Below are 25,303 nucleotides of genomic sequence, written 5' to 3' on the forward strand. Positions count from 1 at the left end.
TCAAAAGAAACCATTTAAGTGATCCAAGATAATCAAAAGTTCTGAAAATATCTTCAATAGTGAAAGCACCAATTTTAGCATGGTTAGAGATCTCAAAAATGGCTGAAGTTTGGTAGGTGGGAAAGGGAGCTTTAATTACTTTTACAGGCCTGTCCACTCCCTCCACCACTGCCAGTAAAAGAAAGTCCTGGGGCCATATTTCAAATCCATAACCCATAAGTGTTTGTATGGGAATCGGATTCTGAGAACTATGTTAATCCATTCCAAGCATAAAGTGTGACCGGTTTGTCCAATCAAACAGCTCAGATTTCAAATATAAAATATTTGCAATAAACTACCAGCAAATGAGCACAAGCTAAAAATAACCTGCAGAACTTTTCGGCTGAAACATTCTGAAAAATAAATTTAAGTTTATAGCGTTCTGTTCCTGGACAGTAAATGCACACAAAAAAGGGGGGAAATTAATTGAGTAAATTATTCATGCACCATTCACCCAGATTAAGTCATAACTTCCCCACTGCATCATGCTTCTGAGAAACTTTCTTTCAACGGGGAAAACAGCATTCCAATGTCAAGAATCCCTCATACAGAATGTCCTGCCAGGAGCTACCTCCAGTTTGTAGGGAAAATGCTTTAGCTCAAGCACCTCTATTTATCTCCATGAGAGTATTATGGTATGGGGAGAGAGGCTATTTCTCAGCTAATCAGATCAACAAACCTATAAAGGCTTTACTGAAAGCCAACATCTTCTACGCATCTGAAAAATCTGTGGCAGCCAGTATAGATCTTGGAGGACTGATGTAATGTGCTTCTGCTATGAAACTCCACTTAATAAGTAGAGTGTGGTAATCTAGTTTCGTTTTCACAATGGTCTCAAGGGGAACTCTATTGCAGAAATCTAATCTGGAAGTGAAAAATGAATAGATAATTGTGGCAAGGTTTGCACTGGAGGGAAAAGGATGAATTCTTCTCACCAAGCATATAGGTAAAGAAATGCTCTTGATCATACCCACTACCAGAGCATCTAGAAGCAGTCCAGGATCTAACAGCATACCTAAGCTGTGCACTTACGTTACAAATGATGGTTACACTTCCTCACAGATTGTAGCTTGAAGCCACCTCAACCTCTTCACTTCTTCATTGACCAATACTGGATGAAACAGAAAGACACAGTGTTTTTTCCCCAAAACCACTGTTCTATTTCCCCTGAGTAGACAACTCAGTCCAGCTCCTAGCTACTTTTTCTACAGAGTAACATGAATTTTCTTCAAAGTGTAAAAAATCTGACTCCACAGTGACATAGATGCAGTAAGGTTCACTAAACTCCCAATCATTCAGAACAGTGCAACTGTGCAGGTGCAAAGATAGAAGCAAAGAGACTTATCTTCACTTCCTGCATAGATAGCGCAAAAGCAACAGTCTTAAATCTGTACGCCACAAGCAGCTGTACCCAGCAAGACAATTCTCTACGAGCACTGAACCAAGGGGGTAACCTATAAGGGCCAAGCCTACAGAGAGGGTGTTTAGGGATCACAGTATGACTAACAGAGAGCACAAGATTGTTAATTGTTTGATAGGACTTGCAGGAAAGGTTGAATGTTTATTCTTGGAGGGTGAAAGGGCTTTTCTGCTCCTTTGATTTGTTAGCTGAGTTGATTTATTTCCTATATATGATTATTTTCATCCTGCTGGTTGATTATCATTGTATCTATAATTTTAAGGAAGTTTTAGGGTGCTTGGAGTTTTTGTGGGGTGCTTTTCATTGTCTAAAACTAAATGCATTATTGATGGTTTAATAGGATCTTTTAAGTGGGCAGTTGGAGCAACAACCTTCATGGACACCAGAGATTGGGGGACAAAGGGCCATTGTTCTTAATTTTTTAAATGGGGACAGTGTCCCCATCATGTACTTTTGTACCAGATATGGACTGGTCAAAGAGCTTGTTTATACATGCCAGATGTATTCATCATAAGCTCCTTTAACACTCTGCAAGATATGGCTGAAGTGTATTTAAATAAGGTATTTTACACACAGTGCCACCTAGTGGCTGAAGAGTATAATTAAGTTTAGCATTCCATTACATCTCCCCCTTTAAGTTCTACATTCTTACCATTTATAATATTTATACTTTCACTGTCTCTAAATTGTACTGTTTTCTAATTACACAATCTGAACATGTAACAACTTGCTGATATGGCTGTCCATTAGTTGCAATGACTGGCTGTGCTCAGTTTGGAATACTTGAGTCATCTTCTTTGTGTTCCACATCTGTCACCATTAGAGTTTGCTCTGTCAGTTGTTCTTTCTGAGGAACAAACTGGTGATGTCAATGATTTCTGCTGAACCTCCTGTAGGTCTTGATCACATATGATCTGGGTGCCGAATTATTTTTCTTTAGGAGAGCTGGAGTTGTCCATCCTTTTTTTCCATACAGTTGGATACAAACTTGGTCACCAGGTTCTAGACCCAGCAGTTCTTTTAGTGGTATCTACTATAAAAGCATTCATAGGCTCTTTTTGTCCTTTTATCCAGTTTGGCTACTCTTTTCACATCTGGACACTTTGCAAATAGATTCATTTCCAAAGTTGGAACAGCAGTTCTGAGTTGTCTTAGCATCAGGAGTTGTTCTGGACTATATCCAGTAGTAACTATTGGTGTTGATCTGTAACTCAAGAGCAAAGAATGGATCTTCCTGCTGTAGGATTTTCTTGGCTGTCTATACTGCTCTCCCAGCCTCTCCATTCACTTCTGGGTAATGTGAGCTGCTAGTAATTGGATCAAAATCATATTTTGTTCAGAATTAATTAAATTCTGCCACAGCGAATTGTGGTCCGTTTTCTGTCACTAGTTGTTCTAGAATACAGAAGTGAGCAAAAGTGACATGTTTCTCAATAACATGACATGTTATGTCTTTTAAGTACATTATTTCTATATACCTGGAAAAATATTCCACTATGACCAGGTAATTATGTCCTCTGAATTCTCATAAAACGGCAGGTAGCCTCTTCCAACGTCTCTCTGGTAGGAGTGTTTGTACACTGTATGGTTCAGTATTGTCTGAAGTTGATTTGTACTGGATCTCCTTTCAAAAGTCCAATACCATCAAATCCTACATCAAGTTCTTCCACCTTTCTCATTAGACCCATCATGGCTGCCACACCGTGACTTGATCCTGTGAATGCACAGCTTTTGTCTTTATAAGTTGTTTCTGTGTAGTGAACTGGCCCTTACAGTTCAGAATATCTGCTGGGAAAATCGGAGTTGTGTCAGGTGATTTTCACTCTCGAGGGGGTGGGGACTGAATGTGATTGTTAGCCCCTTCTGAGATGACTGTGATGTCAACTCCTGAGTCAATTTTAAAGTCAGTTGTCTTGCCATGAATATTCAATTTTACTTTCCAAGCAGGTTCTGTGGCCTCATGTGCTATAGATCCCCAAAACAATGACTCTTGATTGTCAGTAATATCAGTCAACTCCCTGACTGCTTTAGTGTGGCAAAAAGTTTCAAAATGTCCACATTTCATGCATTTATTACACCATGCATCTCTGGCTGGACATGCACCATCTCTTGGGATATGATTCCCCACACCTTGTGCATGTAGACTGCAATTTGTCCCTCTCAGCCTGGGAGTCCTCTCTCCTTGCCTCAGGGATTTTATGATGATGTCTTTTCACACACACAGTGTCTGTTTACAGTTTCTAAGCTAGTTGCAGATTTTTCAAGTCTGTCAAGTTGCTTTAGGTTTTGCTATCTCACCAGTTCAGACTGCTTTGCTCTCTAGACAGCTGTGGATAGAGCTAAATCTCTCTTCAGTTGTAACTGCTGTGAAAGTTTTTATCTGTTAACCCACTAACCAGCCTGTCTGTGATACTTTCATGTGTTGCATTCCCCAAATCACAGTTTTCAGCCATTGTATGCAGAGCTCTTATAAAACATAATTTTGTGATATAAACATGCTCTTTCATAAACCACATTTCTCTGATGTATAAGGTATGCCCCAAACATAGAACCCTTTCAGAGTCAGTTCTGTGGCTGTTTTCAGTAAGGTCACGGGATTTAAAGATATTCTCTGCCTGCTTCCGTATCTCATAAATTAAAGAAGATACTTGTATATCTCCAGCTTCTCTGTGGAGTTTGTTTGCAATTCAAAATCTTGCAAAATTCTGTTTCCAGTCTGTCCATTGCAAAGGTTTGTCAAAGCTGAAGTTCTCTGGGGCATTGAATCATTGCATGTTGCTAGATCTTGCAGTCTTTGTTGCTGTTTTCCTTCCAACTGCAACTTTTGTTACTGTTTTCCTTTTGTTTCTGTTCTTAGTTCACTCCTGACACCATGTCATGTACTTCTGCATCAGTTATGGACTGGTCGCAGAGCTTGCTTATATACACCAGATGTGTTCATCATAAGATCCATTAGTGCTCTGAAGGTATGGCTGTGGTTCATTTAAATAAGTGGATGAACAGGATACTATAGTTTAGTATTTCATTACAACCCCCACTTTTGAAAAGCTCAAGTTGGCAGGGGCACAATGAGGGATCCAAGCCCTACCTTGGCCCCTGAAAAAAGCTGGGTATGATGAAGGCGGAGCTCCTTCTCTTGGCTCAGTTGCCCCCTCATCAAGGAAGCAGGGCATTCAGACCACTTTTGAGTGGCAATGCACCTCCATGCACCACATCACAATGGCACTGATTCAAATTTGGCCCAGCTGCCCCTCTGTCATGACTGAGGGGTGGCCAGGCCAATGATGACGAACTGCCCCTGCACTTTTGCAATCCTTCCAGTGCCACTGCCGCCTTATCCATTGTGTTGTCTGTCTGGAACCTCACTAGTTCTATCAAAAAAGATCACTCATCCAGTCAGGACAGGTATACCCCAAACCTCAAACCACAGGAGACAATGGCTGGCACATGACAGCGGTCATTTCTATCCCTCCAATTTCCACTTCTGTCCCAAAAGCTGGATCCAGAGTATGCCCAGCCTTATGCACAGATTACTGCAGGGAGTTGCAGACATCAACCATTATCATGGCAGACATAAAATTTGGAGTCAGTCCATAAGAATCATCATATACATGGTAAATGAAATCACCAATAATTTTATTAATCTTGGTGATTTCAGCACCACTATACTGAGAAACCTGATCATCCCTGATAGAGTTCATGTGTGGTGTTGGTGTATAGGTTGTCCCACTCCAAATCTTTTCCTTTCCCCATCCTCTGACGTATGTAGCATCCATATTTCTGCTGGTGAGATGGCAGAGTGAGAACAGTGACATGAGGAATTCTGTGAACTTTAAAAAAAATAAAATTATGGGATGGAGGAAAGGGAATCATGGGCTCTCATAATTCCCTGGATGCAGTGCATTGTGGGATACCAGCACTGCATCCAGAGAATTAAAGGTCCCACAAGGCATTGAGCTGGACTGTGCCTCAGCAGACATGGGGATGCTTAGCCACAGTGTACCATGTCTTCTACCTTTTGACAGATATGGCAATTTCCTACAATAGAACAATCTTACTGAATTAAATATCTTGGAAGTCCATTGTATTAAATGCAAAAGTTGTGTTATTGTGGGCTAGAACTGTACATAACTTCTCTAGGGGGTGGTTGGGTTGTGAATCGTGGGGAGTGTTATGAATTTCAAAGGACTATACTGAACAAAGTGCCAGACAAGAATGGACTTTTGGGACAAACAGTATTTGAGTGTCCACCTGGGGAATTTTTAGGTGGAGGTGAATGCAAATTCGCACCTTGGGTTATGCAAAATCCCAGCCTTTTGAAGCTACACACTAAGGAGAAGACCATTATCTGCCAATTAACTGTTCCTGAAGATCAAAGGCCCAAGAAGCATAAAAGACAGAACTATTTGTGACTGTGCTTGTTCTGAGCTGAGGCTGTTATGAACTTGTAACTACAGAAAAACCCCTTGGTAGAGTTTCAAGGACTGACTCCTACCAGAGCAGAGTCCTTGTTGGAGTTGTTGGGGTGTGTGTGATCTCTGGTAAGCTTATTAATGTGCATGTAGGTTCGCTTATTGTTTTTAATAAGTTTTCTCTATAATGCTTTCACCTTAAGAATAAATGTACTTGCTTATAAAGGGCTGTGTAGTAAGTTATAACTGCTGGCAATTCATTATTCATGAGCCTTTGGCAAGAAAGCTAAGCACAAATGTGGCCTGTTTAGGCAGTCTGGATTGCTGGAAATATCATAGTGAAGGTGATGTAGGAATTGTGTGCTTTCGAAAAAACCCTGGTCAGGAGGGAGAGAAATGCAAGTCTCTTCCCAAAAGAGGTAAGAGAGCTGGAAGCCTGGAGTGAGTGCCCTTGGTAGAACATGGAGGGGGAATGCAGGTGCAGTTGCCATGAACTTTGACATGCCAGACACAACCTCTGGTAGTGAGGATGCACAGCACCAGCAAAAGCAGCCAGATGTGCACAGGCGTTAGCAACATAGCAATGATGGTGGCTGCAAGCTGGCAAAAGTTCTAGTGGCAAACTTTTCTAGTGTAGAGGTGGTCTGAGATGCCAGTTGCCTCATAAAATCAGTATCACTGTGGGGGAGGAGTTATCTTCCTGTAGTTTACATCACCTACAAACAGCAAATACTCCCTGATCTTCCTTTGTCGTACTTTCAACTGTATAGCTGTCTAGAGATGGAATATGCCACCAAGGGTCCTGCATCATCATCCAGGTCTGCTTAGATATGTATAAGTTTAGTTGGTGGGGGAAAGGAGGAGGGCATACTGTGCGTTCATTAGCTGCCTTTATACAAAAAGTTGAAAATGTATTTGGTCATTCGTATTCCACTTAAATAGAGGGAACATGTTTGCGAATAACGTTAAACAGGAGATGGGGGATCCCGGGAAACTGAGGACACTCGCCTCTCGAATGCAGCAATGGCCAAGCTGTGGCATACGCCAAAGGAAACTCGACCTTTGGGTCTCGTGGCGTTTAGGACGTGATCTGTGCTATCATTTACAGAGGATAGAAATATGAGGAATGTTTTAATTGCATCCATTGTTTTTTCTTTTGACAGCAGTCGTGTCTTCAGGCCGCAAACTCTTTGGGAGAGGGGCTCCCACGTCCCGTGCAGTGTGGGGCACAGGGGCTGCACTTCAGCAATGCCCATAAAAGGAAGGCCCGGTCGCAGCGAGGTGCCGCATCTGTCCCGCAGGCCAAGTTTGCCCCGGCTTCGCAGCCACTTTAGAAAGTCTCCAGCCCGTGGGAGGTGACAGATGTGGCTGGGTGTGCCGGGGACTGGGCTGCATCCAGCCCTTACCAACCTGCCTCATCGGCCTCAGTGTTAAGCCCCCCGCCCCCAACCCGTCAAGAGAAACTTTGCTGGCGGCGGGGGGGAGGGGGGGGTCAGCGATTGCCCGCCGGGCGCCGCCTTTGCAGCCAGCCTCCCCCGGCCGCTCGGCGCGGCTCGCCCCTTGCCGGGGAGCTCGCGTGGGTGGGAGACGGTCCTTGCCGGTCCCAGCGCGCCTCCCCGTCTCCTCCCCCTCAGCCTGGCGGCGGCGGTGCCCGCTCCCCGCGCCCCAGTCTCCAGCCGCAGCCCGGGCGAGGCGAGCGGGGCAGCCGCGCGGAGTCCCAGCGACCCTCCCTCCCTTCGCCCCCTCCCGGCGGCCGCCGCCTCTTCCTGCTCCCCGCCCGGCGCTGAAGGCTTCCCGATGGCACGGCGCTGAGGGCAGGCAGCGGCAGCGGGCGGTGCCGGCGCGGGGCTCTGCACTGATTCACTGCGGGGCTTGCGTGGGGCGAAGCCGGCTGGTACTTTTCTCCAATGGTCCAAAGCGACATGTCCAAATCGCCTCCCACTCCGGCGGCGGCGCAGGAGCTGCAGATGGAGCTGCTGGACAACCCCCCACCCGCCGCAACAGCCGCGCAGGTACCTGGTGGGGTGAGGGGCTTTTCCGGGCCTGGGGTCCCTGGCTGTGCCTTCGGTGTCTGCCGGGTCCCTTCAGCTCTTCTCCGGCTTCCGTCTTCCTCCCCGCTCAGGACCCTGCTGTAATAAGGGGCAGGGGGGGCTCTGGGGGGAGGGGGGCACTCTCCCCAGTCCCCGCAGGGACAGATGTGCAAAGCTAATCCGATCCCCTAGCTCGTAAGCGTGGCCGTCTGCGCTAGAACATCCATCCTTCACCCTCAGAACAGAGTCCTCGCTGCAAAGAAACGCTTTTAAACGAGCCATAGGAGGTCCCAACCCGTCTGAGCTAACAGAAAGCCTCAAGGAGATTAGGAGAGGAACAGCTGGATTTCCCAAACTCCTTACCCTCCAGCTTCAATTCCCATTTAGAAGGGAAGTTTGATAGCTCTTAGAAGAGATCTGAGATCCGTTCCCCCCCCCTTAAAATGCAATTTAATTAAAACATATTCATGCAAGGAAGTGTTCAGTGAAATAGATATTTTGTAAACCTTGTCATTTTCTAAAGAGTACAGATGAATGTAAGAACACAGTACTATGACTGTTGTTCAGTGCCTTCCTTTCTAAAGCAAAGGGTTATTTCCCCATCTCTAACAACCTGTTGTATCTGGTGCGACATACATGTTGCTTACAATATTACTCTACAGCCTGTCTCCCCGCTCACATACAATATGTGTCCATAGATTAGGAACCCCGCTTTATAGGAGAAGACAGAATTTATGCCATATAAAGCAGCAGGAGTAAGGACCCCGGCTGGGATAAAGATGTTCCTGACCTTACAGATTCTAGCTTCTAGAATAAAATTAGGAAGCTGGGTGTACCATCTTGTCCCCCCGCAAGGATGCTGTTAAAGTAAAATATATATTGTATGCAGAGTGTGCGTGTTTGAGATAGAGAAATGGAGGTTAACACATCTATTGAAAGGTTTCAGAGTAACAGCCGTGTTAGTCTGTATTCGCAAAAAGAAAAGGAGTACTTGTGGCACCTTTAGAGACTAACCAATTTATTTGAGCGTAAGCTTTTGTGAACTATAGCTCACTGCCACAAGTACTCCTTTTCTTTTTACATCTATTGAAGATATTGCATTTTGAGATAAAGCTTTGGTTTAGTATGTTAATGTTGTATAATATCTCTCTTCGCTTTACCTTACATGTCTGCATAGATTCATTTTGCTATTTTTAAACCCAGTGTGTGCTAATATCTGATTGTGTACATTTGAAATAATGAACACTCTGGTTCTCTTTGGGGTGATACCTTTCTGTTGTTGTCAAAACTGTTTCTGATCCTTTATTTTAGTTGAAAAAGCGGTCCATTAAGTATCACAAAAATGTTGGATTAGAAATGTTGTCACATGAAAATGGTGTCAGTCTGTCTAATTGACCTTTATTGGAGATCATTAAAAATGAATAACAATTCAGCTATTGAGAAACCAGTCCATGTTAAAAAAAAAGAAGAAAAAGTGTATATTTTTTCTTTTTGCTTATGAATAGGGCCCTACCAAATCAATGGCCATGAAATACACATCACGGACCGGGAAATCTGGTCTCCCCCTGTGAAATGTAGGTCTTTTGTGTGCTCTTACTCTGTACTATACAGATTTCACCGGGGAGACCAGCATTTCTCAGATTGGGGGTCCTGACCCAAAAGGAAGTTGCAGGGGGGTCACAAGGTTATTTTAGGGGGGTCATGGTATTGCTACCTTTACTTCTCCACTTCCTTCAGAGCTGGGTAGCCGGAGAGCGGCGGCTGTTGGCTGGGCGCCCAGGTCTGAAGGCAGTGCCCTGCCAGCAGCAGCACAGAAATAAGGGTAGCAGTACTGCAACCCCACTACAATAACCTTGCAAACCCCCCATAACTACTTTTTGGGTCAGGACCCCTACAATTACAACACTGTGAAATTTCAGATTTAAATAGCTGAAATCACAGAATTTATGATTTTTAAAATCCTCTGACAATGAAGTTGACCAAAATGGACTGTGAATTTGGTAGGGCCCTACTTCTGAAACTACAGTCAGAAATGTAGCAGTGTAAGCATATGCTTTGCAAGCCTTCCCACACAGTGGTGCCCTGGCACCTAATTCCTGACCTACAAATACTTCTGTTCTTCTGGTCTCTGCCCTATCCTGAGCAGAGACTGACAACTGTACCAAATTCTGTAGTGGTTTTCTGATGTGGACAAATGTCCATTATTGGTCACAAAATTCATTCTGATCTGTGGTCTTAACTAGGCATAAAAGAATCTCTCTTTGGAGGTGAACGGCTAGTTCACCAACAACACCCTGCATTATTTGTCTCTCGGGTACAGTACAGTACTTGTATTCTGTTTTATATAATTGGTTTCTGAATGGCTAGAGCACAAATGGTGGCTTTTTTGTGTGTGTGTGTGGTAAAGATAGTGAAGCTTTTGAGTAAATGCAAGGAGCAAATTGCACTTCTCTGTACCAAAGTCCATCATTGCCTTTAGGCAAGTATACTAATCATATGTAATCCTTTTGTATCAAAGAACATTATTGGAATAGAACACCTCTTTGTCTGAATATTAATATTCAATTAATTCCTTAGCATTTTATTGCATTGAGAGACCATTATCCTTTTTTCCATTATTTCTAAAAAATTAATACAGTAAAAACTTGATTTTTTAAGTAAAAATTAAGCTATTATAAGTAATCACAGTGAGAAAGAGGCTGAATATAGGATATGTGATCCATCACTTACTGTACTACATATATTCTAGTAATGCCCATTTACCCACACGTTTAAGGTACTTGGGACTACCATATTTTGTGATACTACTAGAAGTATTCCATGCCAATATTCCCAGTGGTGAGGTCAGAGAACCTTTCAAGTTTTATGCAGCAGTGTCACTCCTTGAAGTGCTTTAGAAAATACCATTCTACAACTTAGCTTGACCTGTATGGATGTGACCAAACTTTGTAACCAGATTCAAAACTGTGTCCTATCCTAGGATTCTGCCTATGCTAGGCATATTTTTTTCTTTTTGGTTATATATCATGTTCTGTATCGTGGATCAACAAAGGCTGGCCAAACCATGCTATAGCAGTTTAAGGAACAATTATACTTAATAGTTTGTTTCCATATTGTTGAGCCACCGACATCCTCTGTAGTTAATCTGTTGCAAGGCTTTTATATTATGGTTTTCCAACATGGTTTGCAAACAAAACAAAAGGCCCTGGAGACATTGATCAAGGAAATTATGCTTGAAACCTGCTAGTCCCTGTCCCAAATAGCATGATATGTCTTAGGTGCTGTGCAAACACAAACAACCATAAAGGAGCTCTGATTCTGACTGGGACTTCTGGGAGAGTGCTACTTTAAAATAAATATTAAACATAGTAATAACTAGCACACTCTGATCCTAGTGTAGATAAGATTTTAGATAAAAGTTTAGGTCTCCAATCTATAAATGGCGATTCTGTATGTCCTAATAAGGAGGAGAGGATGGAAGATGATAAAATACAGGTAGGATTTGATGAGAGACAGTCAAAAGAAGAAAAGTTCCATTCAATTATATCATGTAATGGCAGGCAGCTAAAAAGTGACAAGTTTTTTAAGTGCTTATACACCAATGTTAGAAGTCTAAATAATAAGATGGGTGAATTAGAGTGCCTTGTATTAAATGAGGATATTGATATAATAGGCATCACAGAAACTTGGTGGAATGAGTATAATCAATGGGACACAGTAATACCAGGGTACAAAATATATCGGAAGGACAGAACAGGTCAAGCTGGTGGGGGAGGGGCACTATATGTGAAAGAAAGCATAGAATCAAATGAAGTAAAAATCTTAAATGAACCAGACTGTATCATAGTATCTCGACAGCTAGTAATTCCATACCTGAATTATAAGAATATAAGAATATATTACGGACCACCTGACCAGGATGGTGATAGTGACTTTGAAACGCTCAGGGTGATTAGAGAGGCTATTAAAAGAAAAAGCTCAATAATAAAATGGGGGATTTCAACTATTCCCATATTGACTGGGTAGATATCACCTCAGGCAGGGATGCAGAGATACAGTTTCTTGACACCTTAAATGACTGCTTATTGGAGCAGCTAGACCTGGAACCCACAAGAGGAGAGGCAATTCTTGATTTAGTCCTCAGTGGAGCACAGGATATGGTCCAAGAGGTGAATACAGCTGGACTGCTTGATAATAGTGACCATAATCAATGTTCCTCTAATTTTTGACAGGCCATGTGTGCAAAAAATTTCTTCTGTGCAAATTGTTGTGCTTCTGTGCAAATTTTTGCGAGCGCGGTGTTTCGCTGTGTGCACGGGGTTTAGGATCTGTGTGCGTGCGCACATGCGCACAGCTTAGAGGGAACAGTGACCATAAAATAATTAAATTTAACATCCCTGTGGCAGGGAAAACACCACAGTGGTCCAACACTGTCGCATTTAATTTCAGAAAGGGGATCTACACAAAAATGAGGAGGTTATTTAAACAGAAATTAAAAGGTACAGTGCCAAAAATAAAATCCCTGCAAGGCGCATGGAAGCTTTTTAAAGACACTGTAATAGAGGAGGCTCAACTTAAATGTATAGCCCAAATTAAAAAGCATAGGAAGAGAACCAAAAAAGAGCCACCGTGGCTAAACAACAAAGTAAAAGAAGCAGTTAGAGGAAAAATGGCATCCTTTAAAAAGTGGAAGTTAAATCCTAATGAGGAAAATAGAAAGGAGCATAAACTCTGGCAAATGAAGTGTAAAAATATAATTAGGAAGTCCAAAAAAGAATTTGAAGAACAGATAGCCAAAGACTCAGAAAGTAATAGCAAAACATTTTTTAAGTACATCAGAAGCAGGAAGGCTGCTAAACTACCAATGGGGCCATTGGACAATCGAGATGCTAAAGGAGCACTCAAGGACGATAAGGCCATTGCGGAGAAACTAAATTAATTCTTTGCATTGGTCTTCACGGTTGAGGATTTGAGGGAGATTCCCAAGCTTGAGCCATTCTTTTTAGGGGACAAATCTGAGGAACTCTCCCAGATTGATGTGTCTTTAGAGGAGGTTTTGGAACAGATTGATAAACCAAACAGTAATAAGTCACCAGGACCAGATGGTATTCACCCAAGAGTTCTGAAGGAACTCAAATGTGAAATTTCAGGACTACTAAATGTCGTCTGTAACCTATCATTTAAATCAGCTTCTGTACCAAATGACTGGAGGATAGCTAATGTGACGCCAATTTTTAAAAAGGGCTCCAGGGGTGACCTTGGCAATTACAGGCCAGTAAACCTGACTTCAGTTCCAGGCAAACTGGTTGAAACTACAGTAAAGAACAAAATTGTCAGACACATAGATGAACATAATTTGCTGGGGAACAGTCAACATGGTTTTTGTAAAGGGAAATCATGCCTCACCAATCTACTAGAATTCTTTGAGGGAAAGCATTTGGCAAGGTCCCTTACCAAAGGCTCTTAAGCAAAGTAAGCAGTCATGGGATAAGAGGGAAGGTTCTCTCATGGATTCGTAATTGGTTAAAAGATAGGAAACAAAGGGTAGAAATAAATGGTCAGTTTTCAGAATGGAGAAAGGTAAATAGTCAGTGATGTCTCCCAGGGGTCTGTACTGGGCCCAGTCTTATTCAACATGTTCATAAATTATCTGGAAAAAGGGGTAAACAGTGAGGTGGCAAAATTTGTAGATGATACAAAACTACTCAAGATAGTTAGGTTCCAGGCAGATTGCGAAGAGCTACAAAAGCATCTCTCAAAACTGGGTGACTGGGCAACAAAATGGCAGATGAAATTCAATGTTGGTAAAGGTAAAGTAATGCACATTGGAAAACATAATTCCAACTATACATATAAAATTATGGGTTCTAAATTAGCTGTTACCACTCAAGAAAGAGATCTTGGAGGTCTTTGTGGATAGTTCTCTGAAAACATCCACTCAGTGTGCTGCGGCAGTCAAAAAAGCAAACAGAATGTTGGGAATCATTAAGCAAATAAGACAGAAAGTATCATATTGCCTTTATATAAATCCATGGTTCACCCAGATCTTGAATACCACATGCAGATGTGGTCACCCCATCTCAAAAAGATATATTGGACTTGGAAAAGGTCCAGAAAAGTGCAACAAAAATTATTAGGGGTATGATTAGCCGTATGAGGAGAGATTAATAAGACTTGTACTTTTAGCTTGGAAAAGAGACGACTAAAGGGGGATATGATAGAGATCTAGAAAATCATGACTGGTGTGGAGAAAGTAAATAAGGAAGTGCTATTTACTCCTTCTCATAACACAAGAACTAGGGGACACCAAATTAAATTAATAGGAAGCAGGTTTAAAACAAACAAAAGGAAGTTTTTTTCACACAATGCACAGTCAACCTGTGGAACTCCTTGCCAGAAGATGTTGTGAAGGCCAAGGCTATAAAAGGGTTTGAAAAAGAACTAGATAAATTCATGGAGGATAGGTCAATGGTTATTAGCCAGGATGGGCAGAGATGGTTTTGCTAGCCTCTGTTTGCCAGAGGCTGGGAATGGGCGACAGGAATGGATCACTTGAAGATTACCTGTTCTGTTCATTCCCTCTGGGGCACCTGGCACTGGCCACTGTCAGAAGACAGGATACTGGGCTAGATGGACCTTTGGTCTGACCTAGTAGGGCCATTCTTATGTTCTTATTTTTTTTGTCTGAAATTTCTCACAGGAAAAATGTTGGTTTTCTGAACAAGTCTAATTTTTTTTTTACTGAAAGAGCAGCTACAACCTCTATACGTGGCAGGGGAAACCATGGAGCCACAGCAGGAAAAGTCACGGACAGGTCACAGCTTCCATGAATTTTTGTTTATTGCCAGTGACCTGTCCATGACTTTTACTAAAAACAACCATGTCAAAATCTTAGCCTTAGTCATGAGCACCCATAACTCCATAAGTGGGAGCTTGGGGTGCTCAGTACCTGTGAAAATCAGGCCCTTATTTTTCCCCTTGACTTCCTATTTCATCAGCTTTTCACAAACAAAAAGCCAAATAAATGAGAACATATCAGTTTAGCAATCAAGTAATTTTTAAAGAAGATAGGTCCACCTGGTTATTTATAGTAAAAGACAGAGAGCAAGTATCAATGCTTTGCCATTCTTCCATGGTAATTTCTTGATCTGTCTGATCCTATTTTTTAATGAGTCCACAGTTCAGCTTCTGCTTCCAAATTGATCTTTTTTTGTGTTTGTGTGTGAAGTCCAGAGACTAAATCCCTAGCACTATTGCCATACCAGACCAGAATACTGTCTCATCTAGTGCAGTGGTTCTCAAACTATTTACCATTGTGGGCCGTATCCAATGCTACCTGTGTGGCCCTGAGAATGTCACATGGGTCTCAGCTCTGTGCTGATTGGGCTGCAAGTGGCCCATAGGGTGAGAACCACTGATCTAGTACATTATCCTGTCTCTAGCAGAGACCAGAGTGGGATACTTTTAGAGGAAGGTTCATTAAATCCTGTAATTGGCAATTATGAAATAACCTGCTGAGAGGGGAAATATCTTATCTGAAGTGAGTTCCTTCCTAATTATTTCCTTCTCATCTTGCTCTTTCTTTACCTCCTTCTATGTTATCTGTCAATTAATTTCCTAGTGGCTTGACAAATTGTAAATGAAAACAAGTTCCTTCTTCCTTGTTTTCTTTTTTTCTTAATCTCTTTCATATCCTTTTACAAAGCCTCAAACTTCTAGCCATATTGTGATGTCTTTGTTGTGGCAATACGTGCTCCCTTCTTTCTATTTCAAGGAGCTTCTGTCTTCCACATTTCAGGAGTTCTTGCTTTTGTTTCTAATTTGTATACTTAGGTTATCCTCTAATATAAGAATTCCGAGTGTGTGTGAATGTGTAATGTTGTCACGAGGCTAAGCACATTTGATTTCAGGTCCTTGCAGTAGTTCAGTTTCGATTGTTGGAGAGAAATTGATGTCGTGGCATGAGTATTGAGTAATTTGTTTGTTTTTCCACTTTGTGAATATTCTCTACAAATGTGTACAAGCATCTTGTTATTCTTAAAGCAAGATAGATCCACTGGCACACATGGGGCAGAACCCCAGCTTAGTCACCTGAGCAGTCACCAGCTGTCCTCACTGTTTTCTCTCAGGTCTCCACCCATCATCCATCTGCCATGGAATCTTCCCCTCTTCATTGACATATCACCCTCTAGTGAGGAATCAGAAGAGCAGCAGCAGATTCAACCTGCCTTCTACTGACCAGTTACAGCTGAGTCAATTTACCCCATATATACATACCCCATTTCACCTATTCTTTAAATATATTCTTCTATTGCAAAGCCTTAATTTGTTAATATTAACTCACAAACTAACTTTATAATTAATAGCCAAAGAGATCCTGTTACTCTTAATTTAATAGAATTATTGTTTGTATTTAATCACTGCTTATTATGGAGCTATTGAAGGTTTTATTCTCATCTGTCAGTATTCCTCAACCGCCAGCTCCAACATGGCAGTGCTTGAATAAAATAGATTAGAATTAGGGGAAGGTGAGACCAAATTACCCTTTTTAGGCTTCCAGCATGGTCACCAGCATGAGGCAGTGTTTTCCACTCTGATGGCTGGAGGTGGTAACCTCCTTCCAGTGTTGCATTCTTTCATGGTAGAAAAAAATGTTAATAGCCTTAAATATAAAACAGGGCAGATTTCAAGAATTATTTCTCTTTTGATTCCTCCCCAAACTTTTGAGGGGTTCAGCCTGCATCACCCTGCTCTTTGTCAGCAGTAGGCTTATTTTGAATGCCCAGTCTCTACTGGAGGCATTTGTTTCTCAGTTGTATATGGTATGCCATCAATTGTTGCCCTTGTTGTTTAGATTTTCCCTACTGTTGGGTCCATCTGAAGCTCTCTGGTGATTTCAATCCCTACTTTTCTTTAATGCCTGCTCACTGCCTTCTAGAGGTCATATTCCTGGTTTCATTTTGAATGGTAGTCTCACTGCCCCTTTGGGTCTTGTCTTAGACCTTGTCTTCAGGACTCCACAGTCCTCCTTAGCTAAGGCTTCACCATAGTTCTCCTGCTCTCTGCTGGTGTCTCTCCCTCAGGCCTTCTATCTGACAGGTGCAGAGACACACCCCTCTCCGCTGCACTCTCCCCCCCCTCGCTCCGGGCTTTCCCACAGCTTGGTCTCTCATTTCTGCTCTCCTGTTTGAGTCAGGAAGCCTTATATGAAAATTCCTATTGGGCACATGAGTGGGAGCAGGCAGGATCAGACCTCCAACAACAGCTCCCAGTCTTAAAGGGCCCAAGGTCCGTAAGAGGCTTGCTGGGATGAGCACATGTGCCCTAAGACCTAGTGCCTCTGTTACACATTCCTTTCACTCAGACTGAAGGCAGAGAGGTCTGAATCTATGGTGGGATGAATCTGATGAGCAGCAGACTCACTACGTTCCATTGTCACCTCTGGCATGCAGTAGGTCAGCAGGAGGGAGAAGATTCCCTTGCAGTTAGGGAGATGGTTGGTCTGAGTGAGGAGAGCAGGCCCAGTTCCCTCTCCTGGCTAAGAGGATGAGGGTGGCGGAAACTCTTTGAAAGTGTCTGTTGTGGAAAGGGAGCTGGCCCTCTTGAGATGCAGCAGCAGAGCAGAGGTAGCCTGGGATCTGGGAGACTGATGAGAAGCAGAGCGCCCCAGAAGGGAGAGGCTGTTGTTAGCAGCAGTAGTGGCAACAGCATATTGCAGGCTGTCACAAGGCCGGTGGGGAAGGAGCAAAGGCTTGACCCTGCATCCAGGTTTCTGAATAAAGAGGGGCTTGAAGGGGTCTAACAGGGGCACTGAAGCAGCATCCCTCCAAGCGACTTGTAAAAAGGACAGGAGACTGTGGGGTGAGGCTTTCAGCCTAAACATTGCTTCAGGGAAAGCAGTTTGCACAGCAACTGGACACCTGCATGGAGGAGCCCCCAAAGAGATATCTTTATGGTATTGAACTCTAGCATGTTGGGAACTACTGACTGACACCCTATTGCACCTATTGGGGGCATTCCAGGTACTGTGCCTGAGTTGGCTTAATCCTCTTTCATAATCCCCCCTATGGACTAAGGAGGAATTGTGATGTTTATCTTTTGTTGTAGTTTAAGCTGTTGTATGTGGGATATTTGTGACCTTCTTTTCTGCCTGCCTTACTAAACAATTGCTTTTGTCTGAGCTGCGTGTCTGAGTGCTTACTGGAACTCACCAGGTGCTAGACCTATATTGCGTACTGACTGAAGTGCTTGCAGCACTTGCCTCTGAATCGTGGTATGGCTAACATGCTACTGAATATCAGAGAGGGTTTGATATACCGCAGCACTGAACAACCCCATTTGGTGGGGATGATTACAGTGGCAATGGATTGTTCTTGAACTGAGTGGTAGTATTCGGTCAGCATGTCCTGAATTTTCCTTAGGTTCTGTTATCTAGTGCATGTGCACATTTAAGTCTCTTGGTCTCGAATCTTGCTGCAGGGGGAGGAAAGATCACTTGGTGTGTTCTGTCTGCGGCTTCCCTTTGTTTCCCCGTCAGAAATCTGCGGGGAACATGAATTCTGCACACATGCAATAACACAGAATTCCCCTAGGAGTAACGTTAGTGACTCTGCTTGTTGAATCCTTCTTTGAGTCTTTGAATGAGGCAAACATGTCTGTTTTTAAAATTTGAGCTCTGCCTCTAACTCTTTAATATAAGTCTTAATGACTAGCACTGTATTCTCCATTATAGGCTGGGGATCAGCTACTACTGAGAGCATTACACATGCTGCTCTTTTTTGCCTTGGTGTAAAATACAAATGAATGGTAGCTGATTGTTCATAGATATGCATTTACGATTTACCATAGATTCAAAGGCCAGAAGGGACCATAGTGATCATCTAGTCTCACCTCCTATATAACAGAGGCCATAGAACTTTCCCCAAAATAATTACCTGAACATATATTTTAGAAAGACATCCAATTTTGATTTAAAAATAGTGAGGGAGAATCCAGCACAACTCTTGGTAAATTGTTCCAGTGGTTAATTACTGTCACTGTTAAAAATTTACACCTTATTTTCAGTCCACACTGACTGGTTTTCTGGTTGTGGATTGAGTAATTTGATGCCATTAGATCCACTTTTCCAGGTGCAATTTAGTGCAGTATTTTTCCTTTGGTGATCAACCATGTATTCTGTTTATGTCATGTACTTTGGAGAATTAAGTATTGTGGATGCAGGCTTGCTGTGCATTGGACACAGCAGGGATCTTGTTAAAATCATAGGGTTTCATTGTGGAAAAATGAACACTCTTCAGCTCCTAATAATTTAGAAATATTTGTTCATATATATGAAACAGTATTAATTTTCAGGGAACCAGTATGCATGTGTAAGACGATTAGTATGATTTTCATGGTTTATTAGATAAGATGGATTTAAATAAATGGTGAGTGACTTATTTTTAGGTAAAAGTGAGAATGAAAAACATGTCTTCATCACTTTTCTTCTTAAAGAGTGTGGTAGATGAAATTTTTTTACAAAAAATACTTGTAGTTAAAAAAAAGTCTTACACAGCCTGACTGGTATTTTAGGAAGCAACAGAATTTAAACGTGTGTGTGTTGTGTTTCTTTGTCTATAGCAACGGAGCCCATTTTCAAAGAACTTTACACACCTAAGTAACTAAGTAATAAAGCAAGCTAAGGTCCCCATTCTATATAAACACTTAAGGGCATGCATAACTTTACTTGTATCAGCAGTCCCATTGAGTCAATGAGACTGCTCCCATGATTGAAGTTATACCCATAATTAAGTGTTTGCAGGATTGGAGTCTTACTAATTGCGAAATGAATGCAATTACTTTGTGCCAGATTGTTGCTGACTACATGCAGATATTCTTGGGTAGTATTGAGGAGCATTGCCTTTGCACATATAGCATACAAGCCCATATTACAGGGACTGTTCCCTACACAAATACTACTGTGTACCAGCCTATGGAGCAGGCTGCCCTGGTGGGAGCATGCTGGAACATTCAGAAGTATGGTAAAACATATGCAGTACCTTGGTGCATTGGGTCCAAGAAAGGCTGCCCACCTTGCCACTTACTTAGGCCAATAGCTATGTGTCACAATTCAGCCTGTTATTTGTAATTGTTCAGTTATAACCAACTGTTATATACTTCTTCCTGGAATATAAACAAAATGTAGATAAGATACCTAATTTTAATACTGAAATTTCCAGTCTAGTATTATGTACATTGTGAAAAATCAATTTACTATTCTTCCAAAATTGTAACTCCAGAAACAATTGTTCATGCAAATAAAGAGCTTGATCTTGCACAACACAGCTGTGAGGAAATGCACATGAAGAGGCAAAATATAATAAAAGGACAGAATCACTGTTCCCAAACCTCAAAATTTTATTATGATATTTTGTGTTTTTCTTAAATCCACAGCTCCTGGAGTCATGTGATTATGTGAGAATCTCAGCTCTCGTTTAAAAACAAAAACAAAAAAGCAAATTGCTAGCCCTCAAAGTTTGGAGAAAAGCTTGAAAATTTGAACCCTAAGGGCTCAAACACCAGAGGGCAATTAAAAGGAACCCAAAATATATTGACTTTAAAATCATGAGAATTTTAAAAATAATCTCATGACTGACTCGTGATTTTTGAATATTTGGGGGGCAATGTTGCAGAGAGTATTAGGAAATCCGATTCTTTGTTAAGAAGTGCTGCCATGCAGTTACAAACTTATACATTATTAGTAGCAAAAGTAAATTTAAGGGGATTATGTGGCCCACCACCTCTTTAGCATGATGAGGATACCTGTCAACCTCCAGAAACAACAAAGAGTACTTGTGGCACCTTAGAGACTAACAAATTTATTTGGGCATAAGCTTTTGTGGGCTAAGACCCATTTCATCAGATGCATGGAATGGAAAATACAGTAGGAAGATATATATACATAATACATAAAAAGATTGGGAACTTACTAATTCTAACGAGACAATTAAATTAAAGTGGGCTTTTATCAACAGGAAGAAAAATCACTTTTGTAGTGGTAATCAGTGTGGCCCATTTCAGTCGACAAGAAGGTGTGAGTAACAGTAGGGGGGAAATTAGCATGGGGAAATTAGTTTTTAGTCCTTGTAGTGACCCATCCACTCACAGTCTTTATTCAGGGCTAATTTGATGGTGTCCAGTTTGCAAATTAATTCCAGTTCTGAAGTTTCTCATTGGAATCTGTTTTTGAAGTATATCATCCTCCAGTTTCCTCAGATGCCCAAATCTTTCCTCCTTTTATTTTGTTTTGTTTTGTTTTTTACTCTGTGCAGAGTTTACAGTATCAGACAAGAGACAAAGACAGATACAGATAAATATATGGGGAAATAAAAGGAAACAATGAGACAATATTGGTCAGCATGGTAGGCAGTGGTATCAGCACACCAGAGGCTGTTGTCATATTTTTGTAGGCATCATGGCAAAGGAGAGTTTTAAGGAGGATAATGAGGTAGTTTTTTAATGTTTATGGGGAACTCTCAGATGTGAGGGGTAGCATGGGAGAAAGAACTGAGGTGCTCGTTTGAAAATTTAACAAGTGGGTGATGGAGGCTGGCATTATTGGCTGATTGGAGGCAGGAGTTGACATCTTGATAGTGAATGAAAGATGATAGATTGGATGAGGATTGACTGCGAAGGGCCTTGAAAGAGAGTACAAGCATCATAAGTTTGATGTGATAGAGAAGAGGGAGCCAGTGGAGGGATTCAAAGAGGGGGGTGAAATGGTCAAAGTGCTGGGCTAGAAGAATAATCTTTGCAGCTGTACTCTAAATTGATCTGAGCAAGGCAAGATTGCATTTGTCAAGGCCAGAGAAAAGGATGTTGTAGTAATCAAGATGTGAGATAATGAGAACCTGGAGAAGAGTTTAGCTGTGTGGATGGATAGAAAAGGCTGTATATTAGTGGTGTTATGTAGAAAGATTTAGACATAGCCTAGATGTGAGGACCTAGAGAGAGGTCCAAGTCAACGATGATGCACAGGTTATGGGCTTGAGTGACAGGCAGGATAGTGGCGTTGTGTACAGTGACCAAGAGGGGGTGGCTACTGAACAGAAATATTAAGTGAATATGTCTTCCTTTTGTGCATTATTATTGACAATTCTATCATGTCCAACTAGTAATGAATCAATACCATTGTTAGGACTCCTTTTGTTCCTGATATATTTAAAAAAGCCCATTTTTATTATCTTTAACTCTGCTGACTATAGATTTTACCTGGCGTTCTTTTGCTTCCATTATCAATTTTCTACAATTCCTAGCTTTTAATTTATGTTCATTATTATCAACTTCCCATTTTTTCCATTAGTTATATTTATTATTTATTTATTATGGATGCTTTCACTTCCCCTCTAAGTCAGGCTGGTTTATTGACCAGTATAACCTTCTTTTTCCGTTGTATGATTGTGGATTTTGTAGCATCTACTAAACTGTTCTCAAACAGTTCCCAATTATCATTCACATTTTTCTGTTTCTTTCTCCCAGTTGGTTTGGCTCATAATTGGGACATACTGTAGACTTCTCCAGCAACTCTCTTATTAGGAAGTACATTTACAGTAACTATAAAATAAAATAAAACCATACTTCATTCTGACTTTTGAACATAATATTACATTGTACTAGTTTATAAAATTGCTTCAGGAGAGAGAGAACCTTTCAGGGCTTGATTGTGCAAACCGTATTCATGTTGGTCAGCACTTACTTATGCACGTGTCCCATCAATTACTTACATAATTGCTCACCAACTTGACGAAGCTTGCCCAATTGAGCCCCGAACAGTCAAACATGTCATGTTACATCAGTAATGTTTGTACTGGAAGTTTCTGTGTAAGGGAAATTAACAGTATTCCTGTTTTATTTTTTTATAGTCTTACGGAAAAGGCGCTAGAAGAAAAAACCGATTTAAAGGATCAGATGGGAGTACATCTTCTGACACTACCTCTAATAGTTTTGTACGTCAGGTATGTTATGCCTTTTTTAGTTTGTCATTCAGTTTTCAAAGGATACTGCAAACTTTTTGGTGTTCAGGACAGACTAGACAGACTTTTTCTTGCAGTATTAGGGCTCAAGGCACAGTGTGGTGTTATTAGACACAGAACATAGTAGCTTTCCGTTAGTCTTGTTTGCCGTTGCCAAGAGCAGTATTTACTTTCTTTTTATCACAGAGATTCCATGAGGTGATTAAGGCTGTAGGGGGCAGGGGAGACTGGTGGGAGGACCTGGAGTGACAGCTCTAGCAGAGACATCATAGTCCCCCCAACCCCTGGGGATTCCTTGCTTAAAATATTGCTGTGTGAGGCAGCATTAACTTAGATGCTTTTCTCATTCTCAACCCAGTGTTATTTCAGGAGCCCATCTGGAAAGGAAATCCTTGGCAGCATGGGTCTCACCAGACTGCCATGGGGCTGGGAGAGGGCTGTAAAGGACAGAGAACCAGTGCAGAGTCATTCACAGTATGTGAATCTCCCAGATATGTGCAGATTTCAGAGTGGATTCATTAGTTTTGATGGAATAATGCCAGAGAAATTCTGATGGGGAGCCTGTGGTTAGATGTTGATAGATGTTTGGCTGCGTGTGTGTTTGCTCTGTGTGCCGCCCCAGCCTTGCGCAGACAGCTGGCACGGCAGACCTCGATCAAACTGCTCAATGACCACAAGGTCCGTTAAGGGGTGAAGACTCCCGGCCAAGTTTATTGTTGATGAAGCATGGTACTAGTATCTTGCAGACTCTACCAGTCCACTAATACATGTATGCCCATAACAATGGACCAGCTCAGTGAACGGCAAGACTTTCTGTTCCTCCCTAGGCTAGACAAAGATACTCCCTCTGAGATACATCTTTATACCCGATACAAACAAGTTAATACTGCCCTTCTGACATACTTACTATAGTTACTGCTCCCAGATGTGGCTAGTTATCACTCATCACCTTGTACATGTTGTTTCGATCAAAACATCTCCATTACGTACTTTCATCGTGACCTTATCTTTTAGGAGGGATCGGTGTGTTCCTGTTATCCTTGGGGAATGTTTTTGTTCCATCCTTGATATCGGGATGTTCTGGTACCACTTGATATTGGAATGTGTTTGCGTGAATACTCTGTGACTAGCACTTCCTAGGAATGTGTATTTTTGCAATATTAGCCCTGTTCTTGCCAGATTCTGTGAGCAGGTCATGCCTCATACCAGGCCTCTAATACAAGAGCTTAAGGTTCAGGCTGTCTTCCTACTACAGAGCCTTGTAAAGTTTGCAGTATTTAGTGTGGGTTTATTGCGTATGGGTTGATTTGGCCCACAGAGTAGTGAAAACCACAGTGACAATAAAGTGTATCCAAGGCACAGTGTATTCTGTACCTGCAAGTTCACCTTTTGTTGCAGAATTGTGCTCCAGAAACTCAGTGTCTTTAGATAAAAAGTAGCTGTTATGGTTGAGGACAGAACCTTGAAAATGTGAAGCAAATGTTAACAATGCAGTGACATGTGCCTGAGTCTGAAGAGAGCCTGCAACAAAGCTCTGATAAATGAATTTTCCCATCTATTTCATTCAAGATTTTGCAGGTGCAGAATTTAGCATTTTTGCTGCAGAATTCACCATTTTACTGCAACAAGGCATGCACCTTTTTGTTTTTTGTCTCCTTTGCTTGCCAGATTCCCTTGCTTTTTCCTATACTTGAATGCAAAATCTTAGTTTCGTGTCAGACTGCAAGTCTGATGAAATTAGAGTATGTATTGAGATGGAAGTGAAAGCCTTATGAAGCATTGGAGAGTGTTATCGGCAGTGTTCTAGTGAAGGTGGAGAAGAATGCAAAAGGACGGCTTCCCCCTTAACTTCCTGTGTCCATAATTTTAAGATTTTCAGTTAATGGAGTGCCTCCTGCTGCAACCTTAAATGCCACTAAAACATAGTTTTTGTTTGTTCATTTCTTGGGGTTTTTTTTATACTGTTTTGATGTACCTCAGTGTATGACTTGCCAGAGCCAGGGAGAAAGGGAACTGCCCCTGCCTGAAAATCAGAGGGAAGAACTGTGTTGATGGAGCTGCTTCTGACTATGTGAACCCTCCTGAAGAGTATGAGAGACTGGGGTGTGTGTCGGTAAATTCTTTGTAACATTGTATCCCTGGCTTTTTTTTAACCCCCCCCCACAACTTTACAAGGAAGCACACTAAGAGCAATCCTCTGTATTTAGTAGTGACAACATAATCCGTCAGCTAGAGGGAACATTCATAAAGGAATCTGTGTCAGCACTCACTTCCCGAAACACTCTGTAGCCTCTTATGTACCTCTGGAAGTTGGGTACAGCCAGGAGCAGCTTCAGCAGCAGCGTGCACACGTGTGCATTAACTTCCTCCTTCCCTGCCAGTATGAGACAT

General features: G+C 41.8%; 1 protein-coding gene across 3 annotated transcripts in view; it reads left to right on the plus strand.

The window, feature by feature from the left end:
- Nucleotides 1-7,778: 7,778 nt before the first annotated feature.
- Nucleotides 7,779-25,303, plus strand: part of CACNB2 (calcium voltage-gated channel auxiliary subunit beta 2) — a 410,678-nt gene continuing 393,153 nt past the window's right edge. For all 3 annotated transcript variants that reach the window (XM_077809441.1, XM_077809443.1, XM_077809442.1), the window contains exons 1-2: nt 7,779-7,883; nt 22,802-22,894. In XM_077809441.1, the coding sequence (XP_077665567.1) occupies nt 7,779-7,883; nt 22,802-22,894 (198 nt within the window). The remainder of the gene's footprint in view (nt 7,884-22,801; nt 22,895-25,303) is intronic.

Source organism: Eretmochelys imbricata, chromosome 2 (genome assembly GCF_965152235.1).
Source record: "Eretmochelys imbricata isolate rEreImb1 chromosome 2, rEreImb1.hap1, whole genome shotgun sequence".
NCBI classification, from domain to species: Eukaryota; Metazoa; Chordata; order Testudines; family Cheloniidae; genus Eretmochelys; species Eretmochelys imbricata.